The sequence below is a fragment of the Fukomys damarensis genome, unplaced genomic scaffold (assembly GCF_012274545.1).
Source record: "Fukomys damarensis isolate Sample0158 unplaced genomic scaffold, DMR_v1.0_HiC HiC_scaffold_22, whole genome shotgun sequence".
NCBI lineage: Eukaryota > Metazoa > Chordata > Mammalia > Rodentia > Bathyergidae > Fukomys > Fukomys damarensis.
This window is the reverse complement of record NW_022900934.1, coordinates 22,375,808-22,387,393: the sequence shown is the minus strand read 5'-3', so window position 1 is coordinate 22,387,393 and position 11,586 is coordinate 22,375,808. Positions and strand designations below refer to the sequence as shown.

At 42.4% G+C, this 11,586-nt stretch overlaps 1 protein-coding gene across 5 annotated transcripts in view; it reads right to left on the bottom strand.

The window, feature by feature from the left end:
• Positions 1–1,265: 1,265 nt before the first annotated feature.
• Positions 1,266–11,586, bottom strand: part of Ndrg3 (NDRG family member 3) — a 59,654-nt gene continuing 49,333 nt past the window's right edge. For 3 of the 5 annotated variants that reach the window (XM_033767017.1, XM_033767018.1, XM_033767020.1), the window contains 5 exons: positions 8,608–8,655; positions 4,607–4,642; positions 4,473–4,524; positions 3,246–3,284; positions 1,266–2,202 (listed from right to left, as the gene is read on the bottom strand). In XM_033767017.1, coding sequence (XP_033622908.1) covers positions 2,021–2,202; positions 3,246–3,284; positions 4,473–4,524; positions 4,607–4,642; positions 8,608–8,655 — 357 coding nt within the window. In that variant the 3' untranslated portion in view covers positions 1,266–2,020. The remainder of the gene's footprint in view (positions 2,203–3,245; positions 3,285–4,472; positions 4,525–4,606; positions 4,643–8,607; positions 8,656–11,586) is intronic. The other 2 variants (XM_010640011.2, XM_010640012.2) reach the window with 1 other exon arrangement.

Here is an 11,586-nt window from a genome sequence, read left to right as displayed (position 1 = left end):
TATTTTTTTTTTTTTTTTTTTTTTTTTTTGTACCGGGAATTGAACTTGGGTCCTTGCAATTGCAAGGCAGGCAGCAGAACCACTGAGCTAAATCTGAGGCCCTGCATGATTTTTGATTGGTGGGGAACATGGGCATGTCAGATCTACCATGATTCAGTCTGAACTCACTGGCTTATGATTTTGGACAAATGATCCAGAAGTTTCACTTTGTCCTTATAAATGCAAAGTATTTCTGGGTGGGATGGGTGATCACAAGTATAAAAACACACACACACACACACACACAGCACAGCTGGGTGTGGTGGCGCACGCCTGTAATCCCAGCACTTGGGAGGCTGAGGCAGGAGGATCACTGTGAGTTTGAGACCAGCCTGGACTACACAGTGAGTTCCAGGTCAGTCTCAACTACATAGTGAGACCCTGTCTCAAAAACAAAACAAAACAAAAAAAACCCCAAAAAACAGAAAAACCAATCAAACAAAAAACAGCACAGAACTAGCACACACTGAGTCCTTGCTTCAACTCTAGTAAGTGGGTTGAGAGAAATAACACCAGCAATCAAGTAACAATGAGACATATACAGCTTTATTTAATAATTTGTAAAAAGTCATACTCAGACAGAGTGACGCATTCCTTATCTTAGCAGAAAGCAAAACAATGTGTCTGAAAAGTCTTCTCCCAAGATTCGGAAGTGAGGGACCCTGAGCGGATAGCTAGATGTACAAGAGCTGGGCTCCAGCTGTGTGGCAGCTGTCCCCATGGTTCTTCTCCCCTCTTCCCAGTGGTGCTCTCTGGCTGGCTGCGAACCCTCACAGCAGAGAGCAGAAAATAATTTTACCTGTAAGGGCTGCCCTTACAAATTGGCCCCTTTCCTCTTACGAGCCAGAGTTTATAAAATTAAGAATCTTTCTCAAAAATGGTTCTGATTCTATTTAACTTAGCTTCTATTAAAGTCTGCTGAAATCAAGGCTGTAGTTACTCAACATGATGTTGTCAATGGTTACTCCTCTCCTCCCATGCATATCCTCACCCCGACATGCTTTTTAGGTCACAGCACTCCCTCATTTTGGGATCAAGGGATGAAGAAGCACTGTCCATCACACAGTGGAGAGGCTCTTCTTGCAGATGTGCGCATGTCTGAAAAGTGGTAATCAGATGGTAGTGACAGTAGTTTTGAAGGCCTGACATTTTGTTTTCTACTCCCTGTGCTAAAAGATTCTAGAATTCGAGCGACTCCTTTAGAGAAAACTTCATGTTTGTGTCAGAACCTCACTGTTCACAAACTTCCAGCAGGACATACTGCTCCCCTTTTATTTATAGGATAGGTTATGTGAACCCATCTGGATAGGAGGAGGTAGCTGGCCTCCCTGCCTGCCTCTCTTACCTAAGACAACCCTTTCGCCTCTGGTCAGAATCAATCAATAGTCCAAACAGTGATTAGTTTTCCACATTGCTCAGAGTTGCTCTCTCTAGAAATCATTCTGCAAATCTTGTTGATCAATTTGCAACCAAAAGGGAACCTAGTGGCCTAGCTCATCTAGATATCTGTGCTGTACCTTTCCCTTAAAAAACACTGTTGAGAATGCAAAAAAAAGAAAGAAAAAGAAAAAGAAAAGACAAAAAGCCCCCGCCCCGCAGAAACACTACAAGAAAGCATGTCTAAAATCACAGAACTATGCACACACACACACGGATACACGTGCTTGCACACACACAGAGTTGGGGATCAAAGAATTATATCAGATACATAGTTGAGAGAGCACAGAAAAAAGCTGGCAAGAGAAGATGTGGAAATTAGATCAGTTAAAGATGCTGGAATGTTACAGTAATGGCATGGATGTGATTCTTGGTACATACAAAAAAGGGGTGAGTGGGCAGAGAATGATAAATCCAGGCTACTAGAGAAAGGTTCAGTGGCCATGCATGAATTAAAGATAGTGGAGGCCAGTTTACACATGAAATGTGCTATGGAGTGGTGATCTGAAGGGTGGATTTGCATGGTCCGGGGAGGAGCATCTGCTTAGCAGGACAACTCCACAGTCTGATGTCTGTCCAGGGCATCAGGGGACTCACAGGACTCTTGAGTTCCATCTGAATGATTGCTGGTGACAGACCGGCTGAAGGGACTTTCTCCAGAGCCAATGCTACTCGAGGTTGAGTGGGTTCGTGATCGGGCGAGCCGGGTCATGCCGGCAGATGGTACTGTAACAAAGAACAAGAACACTAGAAGACGAAGCCTTGGTCAAGCTCAACTAATCTACATGTTTTACCAAAAACTTTGTATCTGGGTTTCCCAAACCACTTAAGGTAACACCAGGACAAGACACAGCCATCTCCATTTTGCAATATTTGCTCTAGGTGAGTGACTATATGCAAGGTTGCTTTAATACTCTAGGTATGGTTGGAATCTCAGCTGATTCTAGTCTACAGCACAACAAGGGGGAGCCCTGAGTCCGGAGTACAGCCTCTTTAGCTGTGCCCACACCGTTCATACAGTGATTAGGAAGGAGGTTTTGGGAACCCATACAGGTAACCAAAACCTGCACTGCATGCAGGACTAAAACAAAAGAAAGAGAAACCACACATGTATGAAGACGTTTCACAAACACAGTGCAAGCCCGATACAACAAGACTACCATCCGTGTCCACAGGGTACCCTTGCTGTCTGGAGAGGAGTAGGAAGGTATAGGTGGAGGGGAAGGCAGGTAGACTTGAAGCTGTTATTTACACAGGGCTGACCTGGGTGACCTGGAAGGTAAGAGCTCTGGGATTGTTTAACCCAGACTCCTGTTCTTCCACTAGTTCGGTCCTAGGCGCCTCCCAGCTTGGCTAGGACAGTGCCTTACCTGACATAACCTCCCTGCCTATCCTGAGGTTCCAGCCACGACTCCAGAGTTCTTCAGGCTAACATCTCTACTCAGTCAAGGTTACCCTTTGATTCCCATGTCAGGGTTATCTCAAGGACCAACAGGTGGTGGTGGTAGAAGGACCCCGTCTATCAAGTTTCAGCTGATGCCATGAGCCTGGACTGAGGATGATGGGAGAAGGCCTAAGTATTACAACCTGGTTCTTTCTTTCTCCTGGGGAATCAGAACTGGAACCGTGCGCTAAATCTTTTGGAGCACAAAGAGCCACGTTCTATCGGGCTCTCACTGCACAAGAAAACTGCGGACATGCTGCAGACAGCCAATGCAGCCAGGAGAGCATGGCTGGGAGGCGGGTGGGGCCAGCACAGAGGAAGGTACCTGACTCGGTGCTGAGGTGACTGAGCTGCACATACGGGACTGGAAGCAGGATGGACACAGGAAAAGGCAGGTTAGTGACCCAAGAGTGCCAAGGGGCAACCTTGGCCGCCTAGTACACACTGACAGAATACTCCTAAGTGAGGAATCAAAGCTTATTGTAAGGTCCCAAAGAGGAGGAGGTGAGGCTAACTGAGGCGTTAGTATCATCCTGAACGTCAATTCTCTCATGTAGATAAAGAACACTGTTTTCCCCTCCATTCCGTAGTTACCCTTCTTTGGATCAGAAACAGGTTCAAGATGATCAGTTTTCACAGAAAAGGCTGAGAACAGGCTATAAGGGGACTTCTGCTCCTCCCAGTGAGCTAGAAGGCTGTGGTTGTGGGCTCGGTTGGTAGTGGCTCACAGATGGGACAACACAGCCACTCTAGACAAGACACACGAAGTCTGCCTGGCAGGTACAGGGCTGTACCCAGGGCCCAGCTGCACAGGGAATCTGCCCAGTCAGCTCACCAATGGCCATCATCCACACTGATTCCAAAGACAGGAAAATCACCCTGCTGGGTAAAGAGCTCTGTACCTGGGTGAAAGGGTTTTTCTTTTTAAAACTCCAAGAATGGAGCAAATGAGGGTTTTCTATGACAAACGAGAAAGCTCAGGGGTCTCACAATACACAAGACCAGGACAATGGCATACAATATGGACACACCCTTGGACTTGCTATGAAATACTCTGCTAGTTCATCTCCTGTGGCAAACAGATTTCTCTAAGAGCACCACCCTTTTCTTCTGGAGTCTTCGTAATGAGCTGGAGCGCAAATCATACCTTCCATACATGGCTAAGACAGCAGAAGCTTCAATGGTTAAAAATGTGCGCTCTGGAGCCAGAGTGCCAAGGTCTGAACCACAGCTCTGCAGCTTGTTACTCTGGGAAATGTGCACAGCCCCTTTGAGCCTCAGGTTCCTTTTTCACATAATGGGACTGATAACAGAACTTACCTCTCAAGTTTAAGAATACATAGTGCTGACACAAGATGGGTGCTTAAGAACTGTTAGCTTGTCTTACATATATGAGAAAATGAATGTTCCACAAACATTTGGGTCTCTACTTAAGGCCAGCTAGCACAGAGGTTAGGCCCTGAGAGCTGTAGCCACCCACATGTCAAACTGCTCCTGTTACATTGATCCCCTTATACATTTTTTGCTAGACAGAAAGTTGTGCGTTACTCACTGTAACCCATTCCCTGCAAAAAGTACTTGAAGGCCTCGGTGAGCTTCCCAGGCTGGGGAAATAAAATAAGAAGGCATTAATCTTTTGGACAGGCAAAGAGGTAGAGGTGAATGATTTTTTAAAAAACTGCTTACCTGAACTACTTGGGGCAGTCCCCCACAGTCTGCCATCTAGAAGAGGAAAAATATGTAAGTCAGCCAAGACATATCCTTTAGGGAAATGCTTTGAATAGCCCAAATGGGACAGGATTATTAGGTTCCTTAACGTTTAACCACATCCAAACTTATATTTCCTCAATACACTGGTCCTAGTCTGTAAGGACTTAGATGCTGACAATAATCTTGGATAGAAATCTGAAATTATCATTCACCCACAAGATGCCCTGTTTTCTGTTGGGGTAAAAGTGAAATCAGTCAACTACTTTCAAATATGGCTCTGCCTCCACCTGAAAAATGTTACTTTCAGAGTTATCAAACAGTGTGCCTCTAACTTCTTAGTGCTTCCTGGTTTCTAAGTTCCCTTTCAACTCTACATTGTCATTACTCCAAGATGAATCAGGAGCTGATGCTGAATTCTGCCAACTCATTTGATTAGCTACTGGCCTCTCTGATTTGGTGGAGCTATTTTCTTCCTCATACTGTTTTTGTTTTGTTTTGAGGTGCTAGGGGCAGAACATGGGCCTTGCACACGTTGAGCGAGCACTCTACCACTGAGCTATACTGCAAGCCTGTCTGGTCCTAGTCCTATTCTATCCTATCGTATCCTGTCCTATCCATTTCAAGACAATGTCTTGCTAAGTTTCCCAGTCTGGCTTCAAACTTAAGATTCTCCTATCTCAGCCTCCTCAGCTGAGATAACAGGCACGCACCACTGGAACTGGTGCACACTGGTTATTCTGACAGCTTCACAGGGTGGAATTAAGATTAGATTCTTAGACAGTTCAAAGCAGAAGGATTCCAAGTTCAAACCCAGCCTGGGCGACTTAGTAAGATTTTGTTTCAAAATTTAAAAAAGTACAAGGGGCTTGGAATACAGCTCAGTGCAAAAACTCCGATATTCAATCCTCAGTACTACAAAAACACAAAACTTGGGTTCTTGAGGCTGGGTAGGGAGCTCAGTGGTAAATTGTTTGCAAAAGATGTATTAGTGCTAGGTTTGATCCTCAGTGATCCCAAAAGAAACAATCAAACAAAATAACTTGACTTCCTGCCCTGGAGATCCTGACTGAATAGATCTGGGGTTAAGATTCAGGAACTTGAATTTCTTTCCCTTCCTCTTGTTATTTTGGGGGCCATACTAGGGATTAGATCCAGGCTTTCACACTGAGCTACATCCTCAGCAAGCTAATCTCTCTCTCTCTTACAAAAAATTTTTTTTCCTCTCTTTTAAAATTTGAGGCAGTATTTTGTTAAGGTGCCCAGGCTCAGCTTAATTTGTGACCCTCTTGTCTTAGCCACCCAGAGCACTGGGATTATAGGCATGTACCACAATGGCCAGCTAGGAACTTGCATTTTTAAATAATCTTTTAGAGATGCAGAGTCTGCCAGTGTGCAGAATGCACCGCTTCTAAGGCATGATAGTCACCTAGGAGTCCAACTTCTTCCTTCCAGCTGTTACACACTGAGCTCCGAGTCCTATAGGCTGGCTGTTTTCTTTTTGCAGGGCTCGAGATTGAACCCCAGGCTTCTTGCATGCTATGCAAGAAAACTACCACTAAACTCTTCCTCCCAGCCCTTTTTTTTTTATTAAGATAGTCTCTCAAGTTGTACTAAGTTGTACAAGCTAGTGATCTCCTGCCTCAGTTTCCCAAGTAGCTGTGATTGCATGTGTGCATCACCACACTGGGTGAAGACATTTAACACACCACACACACACACACACACACACACACACACACACACACACACACTGGGTGAAGACATTTAACACACCACACACACACACACACACACCACACACCACACACACACACACACACACACCCCCCCCCTGCCACCAGGGATTAACCTCAGGACTTTGTGTTTACAAGGCAGGCAGGGCACCACTGAGCTAAACCCTGAGCCCTATCTTTTGGTTTGTTTTATCTTTTGATACTGGGGATAAAACTCAGGACCTTGTGCTTTCCAGTCAGGTGCAGTGCTGCTGAGCTAAATCCCCAGCCCTATCTTTTTTTTTTTTTTTTTTTTTTTTTTTTTTTTTTTTTTTTTTTTTTTTATCACTATATAGTTGAGACTGACCTGGAACTCACAATGTAGCTCAGGCTGGTCTGAACTCACAGAGATCCTCCTGCCTCAGCCTCCCAAGTGTTGGGATTACAGATGTGTGCCATCATGACTGGCATCACACTGGTATTTTACAAAAAAGGCATGAACCCCATACTTCAATCACTAGTGTTAAGATTTTATTTGAAGGGGGACTGTTATTTAGGAGAAGGGAATGCCACAGAAGGCACAGGAGTTTTAGGTTAACAAAAAATAATTTCCTGAAAATTCTAAAGAGGAAAAACTAACATACAGCCTGACAAATAAAAAATTGACCAAAATGGTATAGTGGCCATATTTTTATGAAGTGTAGAAGTTGAAACCTGTCTAGAACCATTAAAATGGTTCCCATATGAGAATACTGGGAGAGATTTTTTTTTTTTCATTAAAGTTAGTGGTACTGTTAGGTATACAGTACAGTTACATTCGTCATTGGGATCTTGTACCTTTACATGATGGAACCTGGTTCTTATTTTTTCTCCTTTCCCTTGCCCTCCCTTCACCCCCTCTACCCTTGCCTATTTATAAAGACTTTGTTTCCATTTCTTCCTTTTCTCTTTTTTCCTTCTTTCCTTTCCCCTATCCTTTCCACTTCCCTTACTCCTTTAGACATTTTCTTCCTATTTCACAGTATCAATTATACAATTTAAACCTTATTTACACTTTTAGTGTCTCACACCAGAGAAACTATTTGGTATTTACATATGTGTCCTATTTATTTCACTAAAGAGTATGGCCTCCATATGCATCCATTTAGCTATAAATGTCTCTAGTTTCTCATTGTTTATGGCTTAGTACTCCATTTTATAGAAAAACCACATCTTTTTTATCCAGTCTCCAGATGATGGGCAATTTGCGCTGTTTCCAAGTTTTAGCTATTACAAACCGTGCCTCTATAAACATGGGTGTGCATATATTACTGTGGGATGATTCTTTTGGAAAGATACCCAGCAGAGGGATGGCTGGGTCAAATGGGACCTCTAGTCCTAGTTGTTTGAGGTATCTCCATATTGATTTCTACAGTGGTTGAAACCTGTCGAGCCTGTGATCTCTGGGACACTGAGATAGGAGGATTACAAGTTTGAGCTCATCCTGGGCAAGTTGGGAAGACCCTATCTCAAAAAAAAAAAAAAACGCATAGGAAAATGACTTTTTTTTTTAAAAACTGGGGACTGAACCCAGGGCCTTGCATCTGCCAGCAAAGTGCGTAAACACTGAGTTATATCATGATCTCCTTTTAAAATTTTATTTTTTGGTACCAGGGATCAAACTCAGGATCTTGTGCTTGCAAGGAAGGTGGTGGCACCACTGAGCTAAATCCCCAGTCCTAAAAATTTTTTTTTCTCACTGAGTTTATTGGTACATTTTAGGTATACAGTACAGTTACATTATCGGGATCTTGTACCTTTACATGACAAATCTTGGTTCTCATTTTTTCCCCTTCCTAAAATTTTATTTTGAGACAAGAGTCTTAAGTTGCTAGGATTATAATAGGTATGTGCCACCACATTTGGCAAGACATTTTTTTACCGGTTACTTTTGGTTCATAAGTGTTATGATTAAAATTTTTTATTTTTTTCTTCACATTTTTCTACATTTCAATTTTTTGTTTTTTTTTTTTGGTACCAGGGATCGAACTCTAGTCCTTGTGCTTGAGAAGCAGGTGGTGGAACCACTGAGCTAAATCCCTGGGCCTACATTTCAATATTTTACAATGAAAATATATTCAGAAAAAAAAATTAAAAGGAGAGAAAACGAGAGAATCATACAGTGCAGCTTTGCTTCTTTTTGGGCAACTATCACAGAAAATACATTAATTTGAAGCATTATAATTTTTTCACAAGTGGTTTGCAATGATGAAGAAGACACATTACCTTTAACAAAGTTGTATTTATAGGGTTGAGGCGAGAATTACATTCAACCTAAAAAAAAAAAGGAAAAAAAATCTCAATTTTATAAATTGGTAGGAAAATAAGAAGTAGTGTAAGAACCAATCTTGTAAGATCAACAACTCAGTTAGTTTAGTGATGTAGTTTAATTAACCAGATTACCAAAGTACACAGTGGGAGATATACATGATACATTTTATATCTGATATTTCTGAACAGATCTGAAAATATGGCTAATTTCATTTTGTCAGCCTGTTATAAGTAGTCTTTAACCACATGCTGCAACTAGACTCTTTCTATGGCTACAAAACATGGAGCAAGTTACCTTGCCGCTTTCAGAAATGCACTGAACCGTGACCCTCTCCTGGGATCTCTCTGATGCCTTTCCAGCACAACCGGCCCTAATGATTGAGGTCTGTGCACCTCTCTCCCACCTCCCTTCTACACCTTTCCCAGGCCTGGAGTGGTTTTACCATTCCTTATACCCTGAATTCTCTGACAAGGTCTTTGCTGTCCAGTCTAAAGTTGACTTCCCCGTGATCTTTTCTCTCACAGCAGTCACGATAATTATCACAGTCTGGTGCACTTATGTTTGGGAATATAATTTCTGGGTTCAACAATGTTTATTATTTGTTTTTGGTGCTATGGATTAAATTCAGGGTATTGTGCATAGTAAGTGTGTGCTCTTAACATTGAGCTACACAATTCTAGTTCCAAAAGTTTAGCAATGTTTTATAGCTAATTTGATCAACTGGATCTTCCCTTTCATATGTTTATCAAGAATACACTTACAGGGGCCAGGGATTTAGCTCAGTGGTGCCACCGCCTGCCTGGCAAGCACAAGGACCCAAGTCTGATCCCAGGTACCAAAAAAAAGAATACAGATATAAAGCCTGTTCTAGGGCCGGGGATTTAGCCCAGTGGTTCTGCTGCCTCCCTCACAAGTGCAAGGTCCTGAGTTTGATCCTCATAAAAAAAAAAAAAAAAAGTCTGTTCTAAGTTGGAACCCAGTGGGATGAAATAGATAATACAGAGCAAAATGAAATTAATTTAAAAATTTTACAACCAATTACACTGAATATTAAAGAATAAATAGAATTTCTATAGTTAAAGAAAAGGTAGGTATTCTGAAGGCTTCCACAGTTGGGGTAAAACATGCAAAGACATGGGGCATGTGAAGGGAATGTGCACGGTATGTGTTGGGTTACAGAGGCAAGTGTGATGTGAGGACGTACACAGAGGTGAGGCTGGAGGTGATCGTGGAAGGCAAGAAATCATACGTTTCTGACGTGATGGGATTTAAGTTGCTTTAGGACAGCAGTGGCCGCTAAGACAGACTGCACAGTCATCAAGCCAGTGAGAGAGCATTTACATAATTACTGAGGTAGGGCCAGGGATGTAGCTCAGTGGCACAGTGCCTGCCCTGGCAAGTGTGATGTCCTGAGTTCAATTCCTGGTACCAAAAAAAAAAAATTACTGAGGTAAGAACCAGCTGAATTTTTAATCTAGGCACTGCTGATATACAAAACTCTAGGCAGGTATACAAAACTCTTCTAAAATTAGGGGATGATATAAATGACAGGATCACATCAGAGTTTTGCTCCATATGAATGACAATGCAGGCAGTGATAAACAAATACACTAATTTACTATACAATATGCTTAATGCTGAAGGTAGATTTTTTTTTTTGGTACTGGGGATTGAACTCAGGACTTTGTGATTTCAAGGGAGGTGTGGTGCCACTGAGCTAAACCCCTGTCCCTGTAATGGTAAACTGATTGACTGCTTGATTGATTGATTTGGTACCAGGGATTGAACTCGGGGTCCTTGTGGTTGTGAAGCAGGTGCCAGAACCACTGAGCTAAATCCCCAGCCCACAAAGGTAGATTTTAAAAACTGGATCCTCAACTGCCAGTCACAGTATTGAGAATATAGTAGATACATTATAAATATTTTCTGGAAGAATGGATGGTAAGTTGGACCTTTTTTCGTAGAGGGGATCGAACTCAAGACCTTGCATTTATGAGACAGGCATGGCACCACTGAGCTAAATCCCTGGTCCAAATTTGGACTTTTTAAGGCCTTGCACACCACTGAGCTACATTCACAGCCTCTTCTATGGGGGGTGATAATGGGGACTGAATACAGGGCCTTTGCACTGAGCTACATTCCCAGCTTTTTTTATTTTTTGAGACAAGTTCTCACTAAGTTGCCTAGGTTTGGCTCAAATTTGCAATCCTCCTGCCTCAGCTTTCCAAGCAGCTAGGATTACAGGCATGTGTCATCATGCCTGGCTCAACTGTTGGTTTTTGACTTGCCTACTCTCTCTCTCCAGCTTCCCTGATGCATTTTATCATATTCATGTTTACAGTCTCCATGGCATTAAGTAAACCAGAGAAGCTAAAAAGTGACGCTGAATAAACTGAGCAAGCTGCAATCCCGCCTAGGACCTGTGGAGTTTCTCCTGGCTCTTCAACATGTGGATATCCCTTTACTCCCTCCCTCACTGTAGGATGAAATGTTCTGGCAGGGGAGCCAAGCCTGTCTGTGAATTGAGGAACATCTACTCTGTGCTACAGATGGGGCCCCTGAAGTTCTCTACAAATGCTGGAATGTGGAAATCAGAAAGAGGAAGAGACCTTATCTATTGACTAAATCAGTTTTGAAAAATAACTGCAATAGGTCACTTTAAGTCCACACAATTTAAAAAAGACAAATAACAAAGATAGAAGATTTAAAGAAATATTTACTATTTTAATTCTTTTTTTTTTTTTAGAGACAGGGTCTCACCATGTAACTCAGGCTGGCCTCAAGCTCGCAGAGATAGAGATCCTCCTGCCTCAACCTCCCCAGGCATGAATCACCACATCTGGCTTACTTAGCATTATTAAGGAATTCTAATTATAGATATTTTTGAAAAACAATCCTATTTTCTTGTTTTTAGTTTACATGCTTCTTAAAAA